The 27,569-nt window shown below is 35.3% G+C and overlaps 1 protein-coding gene across 2 annotated transcripts in view; it reads left to right on the top strand.

The window, feature by feature from the left end:
- The window catches only part of LOC122789005 (uncharacterized protein PFB0765w-like), a 344,874-nt gene extending 317,746 nt beyond the window's left edge, over positions 1-27,128 (top strand). For both annotated transcript variants that reach the window (XM_044056151.1, XM_044056150.1), the window contains one exon: positions 26,076-27,128. In XM_044056151.1, the coding sequence (XP_043912086.1) occupies positions 26,076-26,125 (50 nt within the window). In that variant the 3' untranslated portion in view covers positions 26,126-27,128. The remainder of the gene's footprint in view (positions 1-26,075) is intronic.
- The last annotated feature ends 441 nt before the right edge of the window (positions 27,129-27,569 follow it).

Genomic DNA, 27,569 nt, shown 5'->3' on the forward strand with positions numbered 1-27,569 from the left:
TAGAATAGGGCTTTCATGGTCTTTCAACTCAAAATTCACTTCACTGAAAAAAATCAAATAAATGAACATTCTTCGCTGTTATTGTATATACCTATGTATCTTGGGCATTTTGTGTGTTGTGTAACAAGAAGTACACAGTGCATATGTTGTTCAATGGTGAAATTAGTTTTATTAATTTGCCTATTTTTTCATATCTCACAACTTAACTGGCCAAATATTAATGTTCTTAGGCCATTAGTAAATATATAGTTATCTGCTCATTTTTGTTGCATTGACTGTGTCATACTTGCTGCTGTTATTATTATGATTATTATTATTAACTGTTGTTTAGATAGGCTTATGAGCACTTGTTGGTCATTGGGGTGCTGTTTATTGTTATTTTACTAAGAAATCTGCTTATATTTATTTTTGTTTGTTCTTTCCTATGTAGGATAGGGGTTAGGGTTAGGCCCATGGACTTTGGGTTGAATCAGTTTCACTGTAGGAATACAGGAGTACTGACCCCCTACAATACTTAATGTTTGTATTTCTGCAATAATTCTTAAACATTTTGTGTGCAGATAAACTAGTAAGATGGATACATGTACAATTTCTGGATTAGTCTATATTGCACAGGCTTCTGTAATGTAAGTCTGCCTCCATATAATCATGCTGAAATATAACATTCTTTATCTTAGAATTTGAAAGTTATTCAGAATACTAGACCAGTAATCATATATGATGTTTTCACTTAATTAGAATGAATCTATTTTCAGGATTTTTTTTCCAAGAATACAAATGCAAGAATTTCACTGAATGGACTAAGAACAAAATAGTTAAAAGTACTGTCCTGAAAATGCACCCACTATAACAAGCACAGGTGTAAAAATAATAGGATATTTGTTGTAAGCATGCATAAAGTAGTTATGAAATATCTAAAGGTGGATCTCAGTCCAACCAGATGCTTTAATAGTCAATATTCTAATAGGTCTGGAGCTGCTATATCATGCTACAGCTGTTAAAGACAAGCTAACAAAGGAACCTGCCATGTTTTGGGGGTGGTCGGGAATGGTATATCATTATAATGCCAATAGATAATACTCAGTGAGACTAATGAGTCCTGAAAACCTGAAACAAGAAAGGAAAGCATATAGTATTCAGGTACTGCATTCATTGAACATGTTATAAATGCTAAATTCCATCTTATAAAATAAATCTGAAAGAATGGAAAGTGCATAACCATGAGTAAACTTAGTAATATAAAAAGTCATACAACATACCAATAAAATTCTGTGGAATTGGTACAGAATAACTATATACTAATAACCATAAAATGCAATACATGTGCAGTGCCAAGAGGAAGCCTATCCTGACAAAATGAATGATCCTAGGATTCCAACATCTTCTATTACAGTGAGTGTATGTTTATCACAAGAATATTTGCTTTGGGTATTCATAAAATATTCAGGAGTGATGCACTCTTATCTTTCATGCTATGGATGCATGGCATAATGTATGCATAGCAGAAGCAGAATCAAATCCTCATTTACCCTAGACTGCTCATCTAGTCTGAAGTTTATAAACATTGCATGCACATAGATGTCCAATAAACAGGCTTAAAAATTGCCTGGCAGAGACATTTTTGTAAAAAAAAAGTCTGTGTATTACTACATGCTGACATGGTGGTGTGAGCTCTGATTTACTCAGTCAAATTCTTGTAGTATTTGTCATAAAAATGGAAAAGCAATTAGTTAACCATTCAAAAGGGTCTGTTTACTGACTAGACAATCTTCTTATTTTCATAAAAGAAACAAATGATTGGTTTCCCTAACCAGTTTGGTTCTCTCTACCTCATTGAATCAACCACTTAACATAAATACCTTGGAGTCTAGCTCAACCAGTCCCTCATGTTTCAAAACTACATTCAGAAAGTCAGAACTAAAGTGTGATTCTCAAGCAATCTGGAAATATATCACTGATCGATACATATTTTTTGGCATTTTAACCTTTCAGAGTTTTGCATTGTCTTAATTTTGCCTGACTGAATTATTTTTTTGCCTGACTGAATTATTTTATATATTGTCTGGCATTGTTTTCTCTTTCTCATCTGTCCTGAAACTGCTTCCCCCTGTTCCTGTGGTGGAGTTTATAAAACTGATCTAACAGCTTTTGTGTTATCTGATTGCTTCAAGGCTTGCTGATTTAAAAATAGTTTCTGTTTGTAAATTCTTACATACACTGTTGGAAACTCCTGGTGTTCTGGCTGATGTGAAATTCTCAAACAATCTGGAAATATATAGCTGATTAATAAGTATATTTCTTGGCATTTTAACCTTTCAGAGTTTGAGATCTGCATTGTCTTAATTTTGCCTGACTGAATTATTTTATATATTTTCTGGCATTGTTTTCTGTTTCTCATCTGTCCTGAAACTGCTGCCCCTATTCTTGTGGAGGAGTTTATAAAACTGATCTAACAGCTTTTGTGTTATCTGTTTGCTTCAAAGCCTGCTGATTTAAAAATAGTTTCTGTTTGTAAATTCTTGCATACACTGTTGGAAACTCCTGGTGTTCTGGATGACGTGTGATTCTCAAACAATCTGGAAATATATAGTTGATTGATTATATTTCTTGGCATTTTAACCTTTCAGAGTTCTCCATTGTCTTAATTTTGCCTGACTGAATTATTTTTTTGCCTGACTGAATTATTTTATATATTGTCTGGCATTGTTTTCTCTTTCTCATCTGTCCTGAAACTGCTTCCCCCTGTTCCTGTGGTGGAGTTTATAAAACTGATCTAACAGCTTTTGTGTTATCTGATTGCTTCAAGGCTTGCTGATTTAAAAATAGTTTCTGTTTGTAAATTCTTACATACACTGTTGGAAACTCCTGGTGTTCTGGCTGATGTGTAATTCTCAAACAATCTGGAAATATATAGCTGATTAATAAGTATATTTCTTGGCATTTTAACCTTTCAGAGTTTGAGATCTGCATTGTCTTAATTTTGCCTGACTGAATTATTTTATATATTTTCTGGCATTGTTTTCTGTTTCTCATCTGTCCTGAAACTGCTCCCCCCCCCCATTCCTGTGGTGGAGTTTATAAAACTGGTCTAACAGCTTTTGTGTTATCTGATTGCTTCTCTGTTTGTAAATTATTGCATACACTGCTGGAAACTGCTGGTGTTCTGGCTGAAGTGTGATTCTCAAACAATCTGAAAATGTATCGCTGATTGATAAGTATATTTCTTGGCATTTTAACCTTTCAGAGTTCTGCATTGTCTTAATTTTACCTGACTGAATTATTTTTTTGCCTGACTGAATTATTTTATATATTTTCTGGCATTGTTTTCTATTTCACATCTCTCATGAAACTGCTTCCCCCCCTATTCCTGTGGTGGAGTTTATAAAACTGGTCTAACAGCTTTTGTGTTATCTGATTGCTTCAAGGCTTGCTGATTTAAAATAGTGTCTGTTTGTAAATTCTTGAATACACTGTTGGAAACACCTAGTGCTCTGGATGAAGTGTGATTCACAAACAATCTGGAAATATATAACTGAATGATAAGTATATTTCTTGGCATTTTAACCTTTCAGAGTTCTGCACTGTCTTAATTTTGCCTGACTGAATTATTTTTTTGCCTGACTGAATTATTTTAAATATTTTCTGGCATTGTTTTCTGTTTCTCATCTGTCCTGAAACTGCTTCCCTTTTATTCCTGTGGTGGAGTTAAAAAACTGGTCTAACAGCTTTTGTGTTATCTGATTACTTCAAGGCTTGCTGATTTAAAAATAGTTTCTGTTTGTAAATTCTTGCATACACTGTTGGAAACTCCTGGTGTTTTGGCTGACGTGTGATTCTCAAACAATCTGGAAATATATTGCTGATTGATAAGTATATTTCTTGGCATTTTAACCTTTCAGAGTTCTGCATTGTCTTAATTTTGCCTGACTAAATTATTTTTTTGCCTGACTGAATTATTTTATATATTTTCTGACATTGTTTTCTGTTTCTCATCTGTCCTGAAACTGTTTTCCCTCCCTCCCACCCTATTCTTGTGGTGTTGTTATAGTTGGTGGCTTTGCAGTTGCCCACCCTTACTGTAAATTTGGTCTGGGACACCCCTCTCAGTGTAGTGTTCACTCTACTTAATACAGAGAGAACATTTGAGAAGGCCAACCTACTTAGGATTTTATCAGTGAATTATCTTCTGCTCCTCCTTCCACTCTCCTTGTACTTTACTAACAAAAAAAATTGCACTTTATTCATCTGCTTTTACTGTATTTGTGTTTCTTCCTACTTTATTACTTTATTTTCATTTTGCCTCTTCTTGAAAGTACTCAATTGTATTTATTCTGCTGCATTTATTACTGCTTGGTTGTAGCCTGATTAAATTGTAACTGTTATTCTAAGCCTTTTAGTTTAAGTACTTGGGCTTCAGACCAGTTGTTTTACATTAAGAAGGTTTGTGGTCTGCACTGTTGTGGCAGGACAGGTAGCTTACATCCTTCTATGCTGGGAATTACTGATTGAAGGTTCAGTGTCTGTTATTCTAAAAGTGTATTAGTTCTGGTTTAAGCACTTGGGCTTCAAGCCAGTTATTTTACATTAAGAAGGTTTGTGTTCTGCACTCATTTGGGAGGAGAGGCTAAATTCTGCCCTTCTGAGCTGGGAATTTCTGGTTAAAGGCTTATTGTGCCTCCTTATTTGATCTGTTTCTTTCTGAAATTGGTGTGCCTTGTTTGCTGTAGTATAGACTAGATTCAGGCCTGCTGAATCTAGCTTTGTTTATATAACTTGAATTCTAATCCAAGCCATCTTGTTTTAGAAGGTTCCTGTGCACCCTAGTGCCAGGAGTGTGCAGTTAGAACTTGTCTGATTGAAGACTGCTGAAACGGGGCTCAGTTTTGAGCTTTTTTACTAGTTCATTGGGTAATTTGTTTAAATCAGTTTGCTCATTTTCTATTGTTATATAAAACATTGCACTTTATTCATCTGCTTTTACAGTATTTGTGCTTCTTCCTACTTTATTACTTTATTTTGCTTTTGCTGCTTGTTCTTAAAAGTACTTAATGGCATTTATTCTGCTGCATTTATTACTGTTTGTTAGTAGCCTGATTAAATTGTAATTGTTATTCTAAGCCTTTGGTTTAATCACTTGGGCTTCAGACCAGTTGTTTTACATTAAGAAGGTTTGTGGTCTGTACTGTTGTGGCAGGACAGGTAGCTTACATCCTTCTAAATTGGGAGTTTCTGATTGAAGGCTTACTGTCTGTTATTCTAAAAGTGTATTAATTCTGGTTTAACCACTTGGGCTTTGGGCCAGTTATTTTACATTAAAAAGGTGTGGTCTGTACTCTTGTGGGAGGAGAGAGTAGATTCTGCCCTTCTGAGCTGGGTGTTTCTGGTTAAAGGCTTATTGTGCCTGCTTATTTGAACTGTTTCTTTCTGAAATTGGTATGCCTTGTTTGCTGTAGCATAGACTATATTCAGACCTGCTAATTCTAGCTTTGTTTGTATAACTTGAGCACTAATCCAGGCCATCTTTTTTTGGAGACGGTTCCCCTGCACCCTAGTGGCAGTAGTGTGCTGTTAGAACTTGTGTGATTGAAGACTGCTGGAACCGGGCTCAGTTTTTAACTTTTTATTGGTTAATTTGTTTAAATCAGTTTGCTCATTTGCTACTGTTATATTAAAAAATACACTTTATGCATCGCCGCTTAGCTAAGGTTAAATTATTCCTGGCACCATAAAGTCTGCTCTTCAAATTTTCCCTTAGAACTAGCCAGTTTTTTTTAGTTTTAGCACTCACATCTGTTTCTTTGAGCTCAGCACTTGTTCAGAACTCATTGTAAGCACTAAATAAGCTACAAATTACTACAGCACTCAACTCTCCTCACTTGTCTAGAGGAAAACAGTTTTTAGTACTTAATAAATAAGCACCTATCCAGCCATGTCTAAAGGTCAGCTCCGGATGTTTTATCCTATCTACCTGATGAATCTGGGCATCTTGGAGCAAAGCAGCAATTGCCTCATGTACACAGACAGCCCTCTCCTCCTACCACACAACACTACAACCTGTGAGAGATGCACTTATATAGCCAAACTGGAAGCAAACCTATCTTCACGCAAGATTGGACTAGAGAGTCAAAAGGAGAAGGTAAAAACTTGCACCACACCACACTCATCACATAGTCCCTCAAAACCTACACCACCAAAGCACACACATAGAAATACAAAACACACACCTACATTCACAGAGGCTCTCAATAAAAATCTGCTCAAGTAACAGAGACCTCCAAAGCAGAAATGCAAGCAACCTCCACCCCCCAACACAACCCAAATGACACACAGCCCACAAGGCATAACAATATACCCAGCACTCTAGTCATAGGTGACTTTATAGTCAGGCACACTAATGTTCCACTCACTAGGCTAAACAAGGAGAAAGTTACTGTCAGCTGCCCGTCGGGTGCCATGATCCGCCACATAATGCATGCACTCAGTTCACTCCACAACAAGTACAAATATGACTCTGTCATTGTCCATGTTGGTGTGAATGACCTAAGATGTACTTCCCTGGACTACATGAAAAGAGACATGGAGGAGCTCTCTGATCTTGTAGCCCAGGCAGGTATGATGCTAGCCCTGAGTAGTATCATGCCATTACCCAGATTGATACCACAGTACAAGGACAAAATGATTGACTTCAACAATTGGCTAAGCTTCTTGTGTCATTCTAAGGAAATCCAGCATCTGTCTGCCTGGGATGACATGATTAACAGACCACGATGCTTTGCCAGAGATGGCCTGCACCTGTCGCCCTTGGGATTCCGGATACTAGCTAAGGCTCTTGCCACCCCTATAGTGTCTTTTTTAGGCAAGGTTCAAATGACAAATTCACCATCGTAACAGGTACAAGCAAGCAAAATCTAAGGGTAATGCTACTCAATGCTAGAAGTCTAAACCTCAAAATGCACTCACTCAATGCACTCCTTAAAATGGAGAACATCAGCATCTGTGCAGTGACAGAGACCCGGTTCAAGGCTCTAGAGAGCACCCCTGCATTACCATCTAACCTGGACTGAAGCACTAGAGGTGGAGGCATGTCTATATTCATTAAGGATATCCACACCTCCAGACTAGTTGCTCAGCATAATGCATCCGAGATTATCCAAGTACAACTAACTCTGGGCAAGACTGAAATCCAAATTGTAGCTTGCTACAGATCCCCCAACATGCCCCAGGAATCCCAGTCCTCATTTCTTGATACACTGGAAAATATTAAGGTACAAACCAACACCCTAATTTCAACTACCCCACCATTAACTGGGAAAACTACTCATGTACTAACTCTTTTGCTCAATGTTTTCTGGAATTCATAAATTCCTTGGATCAACTTATCCACACCCCAATCAGGGGCAGCAATATCCTAGACCTGGTCATTACCAACATGGGCGACTGTTGTTCCACACCAGAGGTCAATTCCTCATTGGTCAGATCCGACCACAAGCTAATCACCCAAGACATCCACATCCCGACCCACCCCCCCATTAGGGAAACCACCATAAACAATTTCTCTAAAGCCAACTTAACTCTTCTTAAGACAGAAGTGGCAAACTTCATGACACCCATGCAGATGGACAATAGAGGTATGACTGTTGTTGGTCTTTGGTCTTTTTGGAGATTAAAAAGATTCTTGAGTAGACTTCAGACCCTATCCAGTCAGGTGGTACCTCTTGTGTGGCTTTTTTTTGCATAATTAGAGATATATCCTATGTTGCTGCCAATTTGTGCCAGGGTAGAATGTCTGGAAGGGGCAGAACATCCTGTTTAAGGGCAGAAATAAATGGCATGCTATAGCTTGTGGATGTAATGTTCTTCAGCTATGTGTCTTTTATGATGGATGACCAAGACTGCAAGTGAAAAGAAAGATCTCCTTAACTGCTTCTAGAGGGTAGCTGTTGGACAACCATTCAGAAGCAATAATAAAGTTTCACTGAAAAGGAACTCCTGAACCCTGGTTCTACAGAGAACCTCTGCCACCAGGCTGGCATTCATTAAAGGAATCTTCTGCTTTGAGTTGCCCTGTCTGTAAAAGAGTTGAAGCAGGAGTATTTAGACTTCTTAAACCAGATACTTTTGCTATTTTTCTGGTTCTTTGAGTAGGACCTCTGAGGGGTTTCAAAGTGGACCCCAATGGCAGACAACATTTTTCTTTCTTGCTTAATCTTCATCAAAGTTTTTTTAATTTCTGACAAAACAATGATGATTCATTGTAAAGGGTGGTTTCAAAGGATGCTTTGAAGTTGACTTCAAAATCATGCAGCCAGGCATGACAGCACATAGCAATGCTGTTGCCTGCTGCCCTGCCTGTCCCATCAGCTGCATTATGGATTAGTCTCATGGCCAGCTTTGTGAAGGACAAAACAATGGACAGTTAGCTTCTAACTGTTTTCTGGAGTCCATTGAGGGAGGCCTCCAGAGAGAATCTAGTCCTGTTCTGTTACTTCCCTCTGGAAGCCAATCATGTTTGTAAGCATTTAACGCCCTCAAGAATCCTGCTCTTCAAAGTGGTCCATCATCCTAGACTCCTTGTTTTGAGAATTTACCAATGAGTGCTCCACTTCCAAACACAGTTCCTAAATCTTCTAGGCTTTGTTACATATTTGGGAGACATACATATATCCCCCCCATTGTTTATTTGTTAATTGCATATCCAATCTATCTTCCCAATCTGTTCTAACCTCCTCTGATTGATTCTCATAGTTATCATGCAATATTTTGTATGATGTGCTAATTATTTCTTTTTTAACAGCAGCTTCTTTTCTAGATTCTACTAAAAACTCTACCAGTGCTGGTCTTTCACTTTCTTTCTCTTTGCGTATACTCTATCAGTTCTTGATAGGGAATGCAATCTCTAGCCTGCACTCCAAATATATCCAGAGCTTTCTCCATTTGGTACAGTTGTCTTGTATGTGATTATAATTGATTTCTATGTAAATCTGTTCATAGGCTTGTTTCCATATAGGTATGTATGAATTATTTAACCATAGTGTTATGTTTTTAATAACAGATGAGGTAATATATAAATCAATATCCGGTAAATTAATTCCACCATCTTCCCAATCTGGCAAATGTTTATTTAAGGCTATACGGGGTTTATTTGGAAACCATAGAAAATTTAAAATTAGTTTATTGTATCTTTGAATAATATATTTGGGAGGTGGCAATGAAAAATTTTGTATTAAGTATAATATTTTGGGAAATATGATTATTTTAACAAGATATAATCTGTCTGCTGTTGAAAAGATATATTTATTCCAGTAACCAATTGTTTGTTCTATTTGTCTAGTATTTTAATATAGTTAAATATTAGAGAATCTGTTAATTCATTGAGTAGATTTATTCCCAGATATAATAATTTACTTTCTGTTACTATATATTTGGAAAATCTTTTGTTTATATTATTTTTTTTTACAATTACAGGACATAATTTTCATTTTGTTTTCATTAAATTTTAAGCCTGAAATATTTTGAAATTTATTCATGGAGTTAAATAGAGCATTCAAAGACTCATTTGCATCTGAGAGAGTTAATATTATGTCATCAGCAAAGAGTTGGATTTTAAGGTTTAACATTTTATTAATACAAATGCCCTTTATGTTATTGTTTGATCTGATTTGATTTGCAAAGGGTTCTATGAGTAATGCAAATAACAATGGTGATAAAGGGCAACCTTGTTTAGTTCCCTTTTTGACTGTTATAGGGCCTGATCGATATGATCCCAGTTTAACATATGCAGTAGATTTTTCATATAGTATTTGGATAAGATTATTAAAATTAGAAGGAAAGTTATATTCTTTTAAAACTAGTGAAAGAAAGTTCCAGTTAACCGAATCAAAAGCTTTATTAGTATCTAATGAGATTACATTTAAATCTAGGACTTTATGTTTGCTAGAATCTATTAATGTTAGTATTCTTTTAATATTATCTGAAGTATTTCTTCCTTTAATAAAACCTATTTGATCTTTGTGAATTAAGAAAGGAAGAAAGTGTTTGATCCTATGTGCGTATATAGCCATAAACATCTTATAGTCTATATTGAGCAATAATATTGGCCTATAGGAGGAACACTGCTTCTCATGTTTATCTGGTTTGATAACTGGGGATGTCAACGAATATTTCCAAGAGGGTGGTATATTCAAATCTTTATTGGCTATATCATATACTTTTAATAATAAAGATATGGCTTGATTGGGTATTAATTTATACATTTCTGGTAGCATATTGTCTGGGCCAGGTGCTTTATTTGTCTTGAGCTTTTTAATTTGTGATTTTAATTCTGCCATATTGATTGGTTTGTTTATAATGTCTATTTGTTCTTCTATTTGTTCTTGTGTTCATTTAATATGAATATTGTCTTCTAAGTATTTTTTTATATCCTTAGTAGGTGTATCTTGAGTATTTATGGAATTATAAATGTTAAATTGAAGTCTGAATGCTTCTAAAATATAATTTAGTTCCGTAACTCTTTTGTTAGTATTAGGAATAAATATTTCTTTTATTTGCTTAGATTTAATTATTTTTTTTTGTTCTATTAGTTAAGTATCTCAGGTGTGCTGAATTAGTAGAGTATGAGTTTATTTTTATCTTTTCTAAGTTAATCATAATCTTATGATTTAGCAATTCTGTATACTTCTTATTGATTTGTGTAAGTTCTTGAACTTCAGTAGCATCACCCTTTTGTATTTCCAGTTTCAATTTATCTGCTTTGTTTTGTAAGTCTAGCATATCTTTATTCCATAACTTCCTTTTATTTATGTACCAGGATAATATATTCCCATATGTAACTGCTTTTAATGAATCCCAGACATATATTTCTGAAATATCTTCTGTGTAATTTATTTCTAGAAAGTTTTTGATTGTTTCTTCATAAAATTCATTGAAATCTGTCAATTTTGTGATATAGGAAGGTATCCTAGTAATGGGATTTGAATAAAATGGTGTAAGCTCTATCTCAAAGACTATGGCATTATGATCAGATAAGGGACAATTTATGATTTTGACTTTGTCGATTTTTGTTATTAGGTCATTGGCAACATATATTCTATCAATTCTATAGTTAGTTTTATATCTATGAGAATAAAATGTGAAGATTAGTGAGTCTGGTTCTACAAATTCATTTATATCTTTTAAATACAATGTATCTATAAATTTTGATAGTGCTTTAGAGATAGGTTGTTTTCTTCTTTTGAATTTAGAATCTGTATCTTTTTCATTCATTATACAGTTGAAGTCTCCTGCCAATATCAGGCTACCCTTAGTTAAATGAATTATCTCTTCAAAATGCTGTTTAACTGTTTTTAATCCTAGTCCTGGGATCCAATATAGATTTGCTAATGTATAGATTCTCTTATTTAAATCTATTGAAACTAGACAAAACATACCTGATGTATCTTGATGAGTAGTGATTATATTAGGTGTTATAGTTGAGTTGCGAAGTAGTATACTTACTCCTCTTTTTTTTGTTTTGTATTGAGAGTTTATTAGTACTGTGTAATTATTAATATTAAGTTGTTTATATCTTTATCTAATAAGTGTGTCTCTTGTAAAAAGACTATTTGTGGTTTATGTACTTGAATAGGCTTCTTCTTTTATTACTATTATTTAGACCATTAACATTTATGGATAAACATTTCATTTCCTAGTTTTGAGTTTGTTTTATGTGTGAGTTTATGTAAATATTGTTTATTCTTAGTTCCATCTTGGATACAGAATTCAAAAAGTTTTTCTTGTATGATTTTTGCATGTTTCTGAGTGACACCAAAGTGATAGAATAAAAAAAAAAGAACTTCCAAACTTGTAATTCTTAACCTTAAAAACCATTCCCTATTGCTATGAGGTAATATACCTCTTTGTTTGGTTAGTGAATCTAACCAAACAAACTTTCTACCCTCACAAATCATATTTGGATCAGTTTCTCTTATCCTCTTAGTTTTTAAATAAAGATAATTGAATAATATATTAAGATAATCTAATCAGCTAAAATATATACATATATTCTTTACTCATCTTATTGTAATTTAATAATACTTATTTCTAATCAGGTTTCAAAAAGGTACAAATATTTAGATTAAGGTAGTATCATTTCAAAATAATTTAGGGTATTAATAAACATGTTAAAATCTATAACTATATTTCATACATCTGTTGAAAACTATTTACTGACATTACTGTATAATACAATACCATTGTTGTGCAATTGTTTTAGTCTACTCAAGTCTGAAACCAGTGTTTAAATTAATATTTGCAAAGTCATATTGGAATAAAAACATGAATAGTTCTGAAATCACATCATATTTCATGTTTAACATAAACTGAAATGCAATACAATGTACAAGTATATTAATATTTCTTTAGTAGACATTAAATATGTTCCTCTGATTGCATTTTTCAGCTTTTCAAAGACAATTCCCATGGCTGGAGACAACAAGATCACAATTTAGACATCTCCCTTATCCAAGAGACTACTTATAATGTTGTTACTTGATTGAGTGTTTTGTTGTTAACACTTCTATCAACTTTCAGAGGGACTTTGTATAATCAAAACTGACACAGTACAGAGGTAAAACTGCAGTGCACTTGACCACATTTTAAAGCAAACATCTATGTATATCACATATTAACTCTTACAGCTTAGACTGACACTTAACCAGTGAGTTTATCTGCTGACAATAAGTGCTGAAGATATAATTTTGACTTACTTAACACCAGTAATTTAATCTTATGACTGAATAAAAGTATACTGGAGAACATATCAAAATAATGGAAGCTGCTAAGATTTAAACTATTATGTATGAAAATGTTACAGGTTAAAATTCCTAACCCATTTTGCAGTAAATAGACAAAATGTATTTAAACTATGGGGTAACACCTTTATTATGTCAAAAAGGTGTTTAAGAAGCTTGTTTTTCCTCTAACATCAGAGGATAGCTATGGTGATCCATGCACTGCAAGAGTATTATTTTTCCTAGTAATTGCTTTATGACTGTATATAGAAATATTTAATTCAAATCATTAACTGGCATTGCAACAATATTTCAGAAAAGTTGTTTTATAGTTAATGACTAGATAGAACAACATTTTTATCTTTTCTAAGTTAATCATAATCTTATGATGTAGCAATTCTGTATACTTCTTATTGATTTGTGTAAGTTCTTGAACTTGAGTAGCATTACCCTTTTGTATTTCCAGTTTCAATTTATCTGCTTTGTTTTGTAAGTCTAGCATATCTTTATTCCATAACTTCCTTTTATTTATGTACCAGGATAATATCTTCCCATATGTAACTGCTTTTAATGAATCCCAGACATATATTTCTGAAATATCTTCTGTGTAATTTATTTCTAGAAAGTTTTTGATTGTTTCTTCATAAAATTCATTGAAATCTGTCCAATTTTGTGATATAGGAAGGTATCCTAGTAATGGGATTTGAATAAAATGGTGTAAGCTCTATCTCAAAGACTATGGCATTATGATCAGATAAGGGACAATTTATGATTTTGACTTTGTCGATTTTTGTTATTAGGTCATTGGCAACATATATTCTATCAATTCTATAGTTAGTTTTATATCTATGAGAATAAAATGTGAAGATTAGTGAGTCTGATTCTGCAAATTCATTTATATCTTTTAAATACAATGTATCTATACATTTTGATAGTGCTTTAGAGATAGGTTGTTTTCTTCTTTTGGATTTAGAATCTGTATCTTTTTCATTCATTATACAGTTGAAGTCTCCTGCCAATATCAGGCTACCCTTAGTTAAATGAATTATCTCTTCAAAATGCTGTTTAACTGTTTTTAATCCTAGTCCTGGGATCCAATATAGATTTACTAATGTATAGATTCTCTTATTTAAATCTATTGAAACTAGACAAAACATACCTGATGTATCTTGATGAGTAGTGATTATTTTAGGTGTTATAGTTGAGTTGCGAAGTAGTATACTTACTCCTCTTTTTTTTGTTTTGTATTGAGAGCTTATTAGTACTGTGTAATTATTAATATTAAGTTGTTTATATCTTTATCTAATAAGTGTGTCTCTTGTAAAAAGACTATTTGTGGTTTATGTACTTGAATAGGCTTCTCCTTTTATTACTATTATTTAGACCATTAACATTTATGGATAAACATTTCATTTCCTAGTTTTGAGTTTGTTTTATGTGTTAGTTTATGTAAATATTGTTTATTCTTAGTTCCATCTTGGATACAGAATTCAAAAAGTTTTTCTTGTATGATTTTTGCATGTTTCTGAGTGACACCAAAGTGATAGAATAAAAAAAACAAAGAACTTCCAAACTTGTAATTCTTAACCTTAAAAACCATTCCCTATCGCTATGAGGTAATATACCTCTTTGTTTGGTTAGTGAATCTAACCAAACAAACTTTCTACCCTCACAAATCATATTTGGATCAGTTTCTCTTATCCTCTTAGTTTTTAAATAAAGATAATTGAATAATATATTAAGATAATCTAATCAGCTAAAATATATACATATATTCTTTACTCATCTTATTGTAATTTAATAATACTTATTTCTAATCAGGTTTCAAAAAAGTACAAATATTTAGATTAAGGTAGTATCATTTCAAAATAATTTAGGGTATTAATAAACATGTTAAAATCTATAACTATATTTCATACATCTGTTGAAAACTATTTACTGACATTACTGTATAATACAATACCATTGTTGTGCAATTGTTTTAGTCTACTCAAGTCTGAAACCAGTGTTTAAATTAATATTTGCAAAGTCATATTGGAATAAAAACATGAATAGTTCTGAAATCACATCATATTTCATGTTTAACATAAACTGAAATGCAATACAATGTACAAGTATATTAATATTTCTTTATTAGACATTAAATATATTCCTCTGATTGCATTTTTCAGCTTTTCAAAGACAATTCCCATGGCTGGAGACAACAAGATCACAATTTAGACATCTCCCTTATCCAAGAGACTACTTATAATGTTGTTACTTGATTGAGTGTTTTATTGTTAACACTTCTATCAACTTTCAGAGGGACTTTGTATAATCAAAACTGACACAGTACAGAGGTAAAACTGCAGTGCACTTGACCACATTTTAAAGCAAACATCTATGTATATCACATATTAACTCTTACAGCTTAGACTGACACTTAACCAGTGAGTTTATCTGCTGACAATAAGTGCTGAAGATATAATTTTGACTTACTTAACACCAGTAATTTAATCTTATGATTGAATAAAAGTATACTGGAGAACATATCAAAATAATGGAAGCTGCTAAGATTTAAACTATTATGTATGAAAATGTTACAGGTTAAAATTCCTAACCCATTTTGCAGTAAATAGACAAAATGTATTTAAACTATGGGGTAACACCTTTATTATGTCAAAAAGGTGTTTAAGAAGCTTGTTTTTCCTCTAACATCAGAGGATAGCTATGGTGATCCATGCACTGCAAGAGTATTATTTTTCCTAGTAATTGCTTTATGACTGTATATAGAAATATTTAATTCAAATCATTAACTGGCATTGCAACAATATTTCTCAGAAAAGTTGTTTTATAGTTAATGACTAGATAGAACGCATCATTGAGAGGATACATTTATCAAATGTCAAGTGCTTTAGCTATAATATAAGTGTCCCCTCAAATTAATCCCCAATGAATTTACTGCTTACTAAACTTGCAGACTAATATTGGCATCTTTTCATGTAGTCATATTGGAACATGAAAATACAGGTCTGCTGATTAGGAACAATCAGGCTCTCAACTGCTAGACAATACATTTTTCTGCAGAAAGGTTTAAGAATTACAGTTGCATTGTCAAGCATTTTTGTTTACACTAACAGTAACATGACATACCCACATACACTAGTATTGTGTCATTCTTGATAATGTAAAAAGCCAGGTAATATTATAAGAAGGGTGAAGCCACAGCCAGGTAATATAATAAGAAGAGTACAGCTGCAGTCATTATTCAGATGAGCAAACGGGAACAGCATGAGCCATCTAAGGATGGATAGCTCGTTGAGTACCTGCCACAATGTATGTTCATAATGCATAGTAACTTAGTAATAAATTAGGGTGTGGGCTAAGCCTCTCCCTCTTCTACTCAAATTAGATTTAATACAATATGTGTGTAGAACACAGATGCTTCGACAAAGTTCAAAGCTATATGGGATATAAATATTGTATAATTGACATATTGGATTTAATCCACTGTTGTTATGTTACTTATTATATTTGTTTATATAATTATTGCTTTTACTTTCTCTATCTGGTATATTATACTGTTATTTAAATGTTTGATTTGCTAAATGTTCATTTAACCTTCTTGTTGCATACCATTTGTCCACTTTAGGGAATATTTTGGTAGCAGGACATTAGTAGTATTTTGTAGGAGCACCAGTGTGGGAAATGGCAATTTTCCTTAAAATAAACCTGTCAGTTGCTTGACATTTACTAGTTTCTTTAGAGAATTTGTTAAACAGCAGTGATTTTATTTGCTGATGATTAATTTCTGCTCTTTAAACTCTGCTGTATAAAACATAGTAAGGGATAGCTAAAATGTCTGGAAATCTAAACTGACAGAAAGACAATCAGATATATGTCCTTATCTATCAAGGTGCTAGAAGACATCAGTAGCCATAAACTGAAAGTGCTTCAAAAATATATATCTGTGTATATTTATATGAACCTTTTATATTATTTACATTTCCTTAGAAGGAATTTAGGTTTCTGTATCTTTAAATGTGAACCTAGCTTATTTTCTGACTAGACGTCAATTAGAAAGAGTCAGGGGATGACGTACACAAGTAAATGCGACAAGCAATAAGTAACTCAAGTTTCTAGTGATGTTTGTGGCTGTTAAATTGTCTCAAGAACCAAGCGGGTAAAGGTATGTGTTTTTTCTTTTTTCTTTTCCCTTCTCTTACTTGGTGACAAACGATGTTCTCATTATTAAGGACATCTTTAATAATAGATTTGTAGATGAAATTTATTGGAAATTGACATATTCCAATACCTTCTTACACTTTAGTGCTAACCATCCTTATACACAAAAGCAAGCAGTTGTCAAAGGACAATTTGTTAGAGCAGTGAGGATGGTTATTACTTAGTCATTTTTAAATGAGGCTGACAAAATGAAAAATACGTTCTTACATAGAGGGTACCCTGACTCAATGGCTTATGAACTAAGTCAGGAAGTTATTGAAAAAAGAGCTATGGGGTATTTTAGACCCATTTTGGATGATAAGCATAATAGGACGGTCCCTACCAATATGACTGAGGCAGTTTCTTCTGTTTCATCAATGCATAGTAATAATGTTAATATTCCTATTATAAATGGTAATGATGATTCAATGAGTAACAATAACAATAATAAAAAAAATTTCTCATGCTTTCCTTACTACATTTAGCAATGATAGCTATATGATTAGGAACATTCTTTATAAGAATTGGGAAATTTTGTGGAGAAAAAACACCTTAAGGGATCGTTTGGGTGCTTCCCCTATTTTTGTCTATAAAAAAGGACAAAATTTAAAGTCAGCCTTTGAACACATTGTGCCTACTTATAAAATAGATCATATGCATAAATGTGGTTTATGTGTATTTTGCCACTATATTTTTGAAACTAGTGAAATATTTATTAATAAATATAAGGTGAGCATAAAGGGCAGACCTAATTGTAATACTAGTAAGATAGTGTATTGTGCTATTTGTTCCCATTGTTCATGTTTCTATGTAGGGAAATCTGAATGCAAATTAAAAAACAGAATGAATGAGCACCTTAATGACATTCATCCAGGGAAAGAAACAAATGCTTTAGCAAGACATATTATTGCTAGTCCTGGGCATGTTTTCAAATTTGTTGTTTTACAAACATTAATTATGTCAGAACGTGGAGATGCCTGGCCCCTTTTACTTGAGAAAGCAGAATTACTTTGGCAGCTTCGTTTAAAAGCACAATTTTGGCCAGGGTTAAATGATGCAGAGAATATAAAATGTCTGCTTAAATTAAGACATTTAAATAGATAGAATGTATCTTTTTTCTCTTTAGATCAATTTTAGCCTTAGAATGTTACTATTGTGTATAACATTGTTATTACACTCCTTTTATGAATGAAAAGAGAAAGGGGGTTCCTTTTATTATACTTTCTTTTACTATGCCTTTTTTACTATACTTGGTTTTGTCAGGCTATTTCATGCAATAAGGGTGTGTTCTAAATTTTAGCTGTGATTGGTTTAAGAGTATTTAAGAAGCCTAATGACAGTTTGTTCATCTATCTGATGAAGTTCCTTTTTATATGTCAGTGGAACAAAAGTGCTTATCTTTTTGGATTATTGTTAACTGCTGTGTTGCCTTTTTATGTACTGCATTTAGCTGAAGCAGTTTTTAGCTGTACTACATGGAATTAAAGCATTTTGGAGTGTGGAAGCCTTCTTTTGCCCTGCTTTTTGGATTATTAGTGCTGGTTTTGTGTTTTTTTGTTTTTCCTGTTTGGATCCACCACATGCCAGATGAACCAATAGTCAAGAGGGGCCGAGGACACAATAAAGGATTCCACAGTTTCAATACCAGGACTATCATGCTGTGTTCAAAACCCCTACCGCTGGGATAGGTGAACCTGTATATTTCCCATCCCCAAGCCAAATTCTCAGGTACAGGCTGTCATCCTAGTGGAGCTGAGAAGTCCACACTATAGGGAACTAATGGACTCAAGTCTGTTAAGGCTGTTGATCATTAAACCAGAGAGGGAAAAACACAGAAGAAAAAAAAAAAACAAGACAGGCTGTATGTTACAGTCAGGATAGTACAACCAGGGTGACTCTCATATGAGTTATGTTTTACAATACAAGTATTGTTATTCTTTGGGCAGCTACTAGATGTTATTGTTATTCTTGTGAGTAAACACAAGAAGGTCAATGACATGTCTATTCAAAATATGTAGTAACTAACAAATACAGTAAATGGTTTGACCCTTCATTTCTGATATGAAAATTACTACTTACCTTCTTTTGGGGTACCTTACAGAGGATAAAATCTGTGAGAATCATTGATGCACAAGATCTTAGTGACAATGAATGTGCAATCTGGATTTCACACACGCGCACTCCAGTTTTCAATACTGTTCTGTTGTAACTGCATAGACAAGACTGTATAATGATAAGTGTGATATAACTACAGTAAAACAAAAAGTAGATTTTTATTGCTGAATTTGCGGGCTATAAACTTCTACTCCATATTACAAACTATTTTCATTTATTTTATGTATTATTTTATTTGAATGTGTTTAAAAATTATCGTTTACAGACACAGCCTGTGTGAAACACATTTCACAAGATACAAAGTAGGTAATCACAGCAAATACAGCAGTAAAAGAAGTTGACATAGGTATTAAGAATGATAAAATATACATATATAAACAGATAAATAAAATGCAGACATTTCAACCAAAAACAGACAAAACACAAATTCACATCAGTAAAAGATACAGTAACTATCATGGTTGTACTAAATTGTGAATTTGACCTGCATTCAATTAAGTGATGTGAAGACATCAAAGGGTGACTGAAAGCAAAGGCACACATACAAGACTAAGAATGACAGGTTGTTAGTAATGTGTGTGCATAGAAGATATCATCAAGGTCTTACAGATCATTCTGTCGTAATACTTCATCCCCCTTACTGGGAAATGGATGGACTCCATTCTGCTATGTGCTTTGCTAAGGGTAGGGTATGAATTCCAGTTAGAGCTGGATGACACTAGCTGCTCAGGGACATAACTATCTTCTGCCTAGTTATAGTTTAGCATAGCGTGGAGAGAAGGGAGCAAAGCAGCTCCCACTTCAGCTGACTGTGGTATTCTTTGAAGAGGTTTAGCACGTATTTTACAATTTGTTAAATGTGTGAAAAGACTGCAGCTTAACTAGCATTTTGTTAACATAACATAGTATATATTTGTCCAAACCAAAAGGCTATTTGAATAATTAACTTAATAATGATAATACTTTATTAAACATTTTAAATATACTAACTCTTCACAAAAGGGTATCTAATACTGGAATATGTGGTGTCAAATTGTGCTATCAGCCATGCAGACTAGTTAGTATAATATTCATTTTTTATGAATTAAACCTGAATGGAAGGTAAATGAGTTTAGATTCAGCTACCACTGACTGCACTGCTAGCCTGACACTCTTACTATTTTAGACTGACTTACAAAACTGATGTCTTTTTTATAATCAGATCACAAGAAATATGAGTAGGGGTTTACATATCAATATTTTTATGCTATAATATTAAAAGAATGATCAGCCTTATCATGAAATCCCTGTTTATGATCTGGTTTGAATATAAGAACCTTTTTTGTACCCTAACTGTGACAAAAATCAGTGTACTAAGGAAAGAAAAACACTTATAGGTTCATAGGTTCATAGGTTCATACTAGGCTATCTGCCCTAGGGCATTTATAAGCCTAGCCAGAGTGTGTTTGGCTTTCGCCACCCATTTTAAATTAATTTTACTATGCACTTTTTCGAGGTTAGTATACTGTGCCTCTGTCTAACAGTGACACAGAAATGATACCCGGGGTAAACCTACGATCTCCCATCCACTCATCAAGATTCCTCTTGAAGACAGTCAATTAGGGATTCTGCCTAACCTGGACTGGGATTTTATTCTAGAGTGAAGGGATCCTCTGGGTTATGAATCTGTCCCTATAGCATGTCCTATTTATGTCAGTGCTGAGGTTCAAGTCTCTTGAGCGTGTAGCTCGGTGGGATTTGGATTTTCTGAGGTGCAGCATGTCCATTAATTCCGGGTTGGACATGGCTTTATACGTCAGGCACAGATCGCCTCTGAGCAGGCGGTATGCCACTGAATAGAGCTGGAGTTTCTTTAACCGGGCAGCATATGGCATCTGTTTGAGCCCTATGATCATCTTGGTGAGGTACTTTTGGGGTCTTTCTAGTTGCTGCAGGTGTCTGGTAAGGTACATCCCGAAAGGGGCATTGTACTCAATTATGGGCCTGATGAGGGATGAGTAAAGAGGCACGATGACCTCCCGTGATCTAGATGTGAATCTCTTCATGATTAGGTGGGCTATATAAAATGTTTTTCTAACCACTTTGGCCACGTGGTTGTCAAATGAGAGATTGCTATCAACTTGGGTCCCCAGGTCCATAATTACTTCTTCTGTACTTAATGGATTACCACCTATGTGGTAATTTGTGGGCACTTTGTTTTTGCCAAAGGGATGACTATACACTTTTGGCATTTAGCTTGAGGCCATGGCTCTGGCACCAGTTGTCTGTTTCTATGAGGCCCTTTTGGAGGATGCTTGTGTCGGCTGGAGAGTCGATTATGGCGCCCAGTTTGCAGTCATCTGCGAACTTAGTCAGCCACAGTCCTTCCGTGTTGGCCTGTACCTCTGAGAAATATATACCGAACAAGAGAGGTCCCAGGACTGAGCCTTGTGGGATGCCACTTGTAACTGGTTTGGAGTCTGACATGGCTCCAGCAATTCTAACCATGTGGGTTCTGTCCTTGAGCCAGTTTGCAACCCATCTAGTGACATAGGGGGTTATATTTAAGCTGGTGAGTTTATCTATAATGCCCGAGTGGGGTATTGTATCGAAGGCTTTTGCGAGGTCCAGGTATGCTGTGTGGACCACCTTCCCCTCATCAATGGCCTTGGTGACTGTTTCAAATAAATCAACCAGCTTTAAGAGGCAGGATCTGCCCTTAACAAAGCCGAACTGGGTAGGATCCAGTGTCTGTAGGTTCCCAATATCTTTATTTATGAGGTCCATGATGATCCTTTCCATAGCTTTGCAGACTAAGTTAGTCAGGCTTATGGGGCGATAGGTTCCAGGATCCATTGAGGCACCACCTTTGTGGAGAGGGACCACTGTTGCTGTATGCCACTCTTTGGGTACATATCCTGTAGTAAGGCTAATATTGAATAGTAGTTTTATGTTTGGGTTTAGCTCTTCTTGGAGTTCATGTAGGACGCAGCCCAGGACACTGTCTGGTCCCATTGATGCTGTGTTTTTTGCTTTGGAGAGGGCAGCTCTTACTTGAGCATCTGTAATGTCAGGGGGGCATCACTCTGCTGGGATAAATATTTGCCCTTTTGGTGGGGAGGGAGGGGAGGAGTTTGCGCTGAACCTATCAGCTAGGATGTTGGCAATGTCTGTGGGTTCGGTGTATTTTTTGTCATTTTGGACTAATTCTGAGCATATCTGGGAATTCCCACCCAGGTTCCCAACATAACTAAAGAAAGTCTTGTGATTATCCTTAGTGTCCTGTGCAACTTTTCTCTTGAAGCTGGCCTTAGAAGATTTTATGAGTGCCCGTAGTTTTTTGCTAATACTGATCAGAGATGCCTTCCCTTTTTGGGATTTTGCTCTATCATGTAGTAGCTTCCTCCTTCTATTGTATAGTTTGTTTATGGCTGGGGTCCACCAGACAGGACGTCTGCCTTTGGAGGATTGGGTCTTGGTTTTATTTGGGATTACATGATCCATACATTCCTGAAGGTATTCATAGAACACGTTTATAAAGGATTCTGCGATCTGGGCCGTATTTTCCACAGGCCCGGGGGCTTTGAAGGATTCCACCTCTGTTTTGAGGAGTGTGAAATTTGCTTTAGAGAAGTTTTTCACTGTGGTTTTCAGGGCAGGGGGTGGAGTCGGGATGTGAATATCCAGTGCGATTAGTTTATGGTCTCATCTTACCAGTGAGGGATACACTTCTGGTCTGGAGCATAGAGTCCGCATGTTGGTGATGATCAGGTCCAGTATGTTTTCCCCTCTTGTGGGAGTGGTAACAAGTTGTTCCATAGCATTTGAGTTTATAAATTCTAGGAACCTTTGGGCTAGGGTGTTGGAGCTAGAGTATTGCTCCCAGTCTATGTTTGGGTAGTTGAAGTCGCCCAATATAATGGTGTTTGGAGAGACCTTCATATTTTCCAGTGTTCTCAGGAAGGCCGAGTGGGGTTCCTGGGTTTGGGAGGGTGGTCTGTAGCAGGCTATAAACTGGAAGGCAGTTTTACCCACTGTTAGTTGCACATGGATAGTCTCTGATGCTTCGTGCTGTGCCACCAACCTGGAGGTGTGGGTATCTTTGACGAATATTGATACTCCCCCCCTTCTTTTGTGGTACGGTCCAAGTTTTGGGGCCGAAAAGCATGGTATGAGGTATAACCTGGTAGTGCTGGGGTGCTCTCTGGAGCCTTGAACCAGGTTTCTGTTACTGCACAGATATCGATTTTCTCCATGCTAAGGAGAGTTTCGAAAAGTCGTGCATCTTGAGGTTTAGACTTCTGGCATTGAGTAGCATTACTCTTAGTTTCTTATCCCTTGTGATACCTATGGAGGTGGGTTTGTCTTTTGAGCCTTGCCTAAAAAAGGCACTATGGGGGTAGCAAGAGCCTTTGCCAATATCCGAAAGCCCAGGGGTGACAGGTGCAAACCATCCCTAGCGAAGCATCGTGGCTTGTCGAGGATGTCATCCCAGGCTGACAGGCATTGGATCCCCTTTAAATGACACCAATACTTAAGCCAATTGTTGAAATTGATCATCTTGTCTTCATATTGTGGCATCATTCTTGGTGAGGTAAGATGCTACTCAAGGTCAGGGTCATACCGGCCTGGGCTACATGCTCAGAGAGCTCCTCTATGTCTCTCTTCATGTAGTCCAGGGAGGTACGTCTCAGGTCATTCACACCAGCATGGACAATGACTGAGTCATATTTGTACTTGCCTTGGAGTGACCTGAGTGCTTGTGTTATGTGGCGGATCCTAGCACCCGACAGGCAGCTCACCGTGACCTTCTCCTTGTTCAGCCTAGTGAGCGGGACGTCAGTGTGCCTGACGATAGAGTCACCTATTACAAGTGTATCAGGTGTGTTGTTTAGCCTTAAGGGCTGTGACTGTTCGGCACACTGGCTTTGTGAGCTATGTGTTGCACATGTTTTGTTTTGGGGTAGCGGTTGCTTGGGTGTCTGCTTTGGAGGTCTCTGCTGCTTAGGCAGATTTCTATTTAGAGCCTCCGAGTATGTTTTTGTGTGTTTATGTGTTTGGTTTGCTGTCATGGTAAGTCTATGTGAGACTGGAATTGTAGTGAGTGTGGTTTCCTTCTCCTCCTGACTGGTTTCACCAGTACTGAGTTGAGAGAGCTTAGCCTCCAGTATGGCTATATGGTTGCATCTCTCACATGTGTTGGAATTTGTTGTGAGGAGGAGAGGGTTGTCTGTGTACATGAGGCAGTTGTAACATTGCCTCAAGATTCCCAGATTTACCAGCTGGACCATAGAGGAGATTGACAACTGACCTTTGGACATGCTAGAATGGTATTGGGAATTCCTTCATAATTGAAAAAAAAAGGGCCAATGGGGAACGAGGTACTCAAGGGGAGTTTGTGAGGGTGTAGTTCTTTTAATATTTTAGTGCTGACTTATATAATTGCTTTAGTGAGCAAGTGCCAGGTAACTTAAATGCAATGTGTTTCAGGTAACTTAAATGCAAATATGACAAACAGTAACTTTCTTTCAAGTGAAACAAGGAAATAAGTACAGTAAGCTATGCAGATATCACTAGGGATCCACAGAACCGCTGAAAAGCCGTGTTTTAGGTGGAATTAGCGTTTCAGTGAAATAACAAGCAAACAAACAAGCAGCATACAAATAAAGATAGATTCAGCAGGCCTGATCTAGTCTATGCTACAGCAAACAAGGTGTACCAATTTCAGTAAGAAACAGTTCAAATATGCAGGCACTATAAGCCTTTAACCAGAAATTCCCAGCTCAGAAGGGCAGAGTCCAGCCTCTCCTCCCACAAGAGTGCAGACCACGAACCTTCTTAGTGTAAAATAACTGGCCTGAAACCCAAGTGCTTAAACCAGAACTAATACACTTTTAGAATAACAGACACCGAGCCCTCAATCAGCAGTTCACAACTTAGAAGGATGTAAGCTACCTGGTCCTGCCACCACAGTGCAGGCCACAAACCTTCCTAATGTAAAACAACTGGTCTGAAGCCCAAATGCTTAATCCAAAAGACTTAGAATGATAGCTACACTTTAATCAAGTTACTACCAAGCAGTAATAAATACAATTGAATACTTTAAAGAATGCCTGGATTAGTGCTCAAGTTATACAAACAAAGCTAGATTCAGCAGGCCTGGATCTAGTCTATGCTACAGCAAACAAGGTGTACTAATTTCAGTAAGAATCAGTTCAAATATGCAGGCACTATAAGCCTTTAACCAGAAATTCCCAGCTCAGAAGGGTAGAGTCCAGTCTCTCCTCCCACAAGAGTGCAGACCACGAACCCTTTTAATGTAAAATAACTGGCCTGAAGCCCAAGTGCTTAAACTAGAATTAATACACTTTTAGAATAACAGACACTGAGCCCTCAATCAGCAGTTCCCAACTTAGAAGGATGTAAGCTACCTGTTCTGCCACCACAGTGCAGACCACAAGCCTTCTTAATGTAAAACAACTGGTGTGAAGCCCAAGTGCTTAAACCAGAATTAATACACTTGTACTTTATCATTATATATCAGGTTATAGTTTGAGAAATACCTTCAAATTCAAGAAAACATAATGCAGATATTGTGCAAAGCAGATCTTCAGCTATCCCTGTTGTAGTCCAGATGCTTCTAAAGTAATTGAGACAGGCTCTTCTGCAGCTGCATAAAGACTCCCACAAAGTAGGCTGTAGCTTTTGTATTCTGTCTTTATTGAGATAGCAGTGGCTATACATGGTCAGACAAGGGACAAAATGAAACGTTCACTAATAAATACAGCAATCGTTATACAACTATATGAGTAGTCACTTTTAATCATTACTTTTTTTTTTTTTACAAATAATGCATTCTAAAACGTATTTTATTCAAATTTTCATTAAATGTAGTACTGATCTTAGTTGACACAGCCCTGCATTTTATAATCACAAGAACAGTAATTACAATATAATAAGACATACTTAGTAATTCAGTTGCCTTAAGACTGCTTCTTTTTTTTTTTACAGAAAACAGAAAACTGTTCAGATCTTCAGCATCCAACCTTTCAGAACTTTAAACATCAAAAAGGATATCCACTATAAAAACACCATGAATCTCAGCATACTGTTTTGAGCAATTATACTAACGTGTTTCATCCATTCATGAAACTATGTTAGAGTACAGTTGTTTTACATTTCAGCCAAGAATAATTTAATATATTTAAACAATATCAAATATTTAATAGGTTCTGAGTAAGAAGAGATGGAAAGAATAAATTAATATTTTATCTAATAAATACATAAAATAATGAATTTACATCTACCAATTTAAATATTATTTTCCAGTCATTAGTTTCTTTTCTTTGCTGTTGCAGCATATAATACTGCAATTAAGACTGTTCCCTGCTCACCATACGCCATTTTAGTTGCTGTGTTATGATACTGCTAAGTGATGGTATTATAAGTTTCAAGTGATCTTTAATGCAAATACTGTAGTAGGGCTACTAAATGTGCTACTGGCATTTTCATTTGCAGTCTAATGTATAGTAAATAATAGAAAATGTGTTACATTCATAAGATAAAAGGGAATGGTGAGGTCCTGCCTAATGCATGATGTCTTTGCTGTATAAATCTAATATAGTTTTCAGAAGAAACTGAACACAGCTATATAAAAATGAAATAAGTGAGTTGGTGTTTTTTGATTACCTTTGAATTCCTTAACTCAATAAACCCTTTTGACACCTCCAAGTTTTTCTGTGAGGTCATCCTAGTGACACCTGTAGGCATCTATTAATGCCTGTTCATATTTATATTAGTAATTCCAAAGCCATGCTACATACAAGCTATTGAAAGATTGCATCTTAAAGGCTATATTATGGGTAGTATGACTGCATTGTCATTTGATGTCTGTATAATACAGCTAATGAGGCATTAAATGTTGTTATATGCTATTTATTTATATTATGATAATTCTCATAATTCTTTAATTATCTCAACAAGCAAGTGACACAGACCTGAATGGCCTCATATGAAAGTTATTATCAGGATGAATGAAATACCTCTAACACTATGTGTGTATAGCTTGAGTGGTTGTTTAGATATTAAAAGTTGTTTACAAAACATTATAAAAAAATGTTTACTGCATTTATTGTGATTTATAAAACCCAGTTTAAGGTCTAAGATCCACTGAATATGACTACTGAAAAGATTAGTTTATGCTTAATACTTTGCCATTTACACTTTTTAAATAAAACTTATAGTTTTAGTGATATGGACATTTGCTTGAACTGTGAAGATATAACCTGATTTTGTCAAAAAAGGCTCAGGATGTATCCATTTGAAGTTACAGCATAAACATCCAGGCCACCATTCCAGGGAACAAGTTAACATATTTTCTTGATGTGCTGAATGATTATTTTTAAGCGAGAAATATAAAAAGAAGTTATGTACTCACTATAATGTTCCATCTGAGTAGTTGTACTTCATTTATCTTCAACCTGTGGGGAATACGGATCCGTATCT

Source organism: Protopterus annectens, chromosome 14.part0 (genome assembly GCF_019279795.1).
Source record: "Protopterus annectens isolate FY-2018-M chromosome 14.part0, PAN1.0, whole genome shotgun sequence".
Classification (NCBI taxonomy): Eukaryota; Metazoa; Chordata; order Ceratodontiformes; family Protopteridae; genus Protopterus; species Protopterus annectens.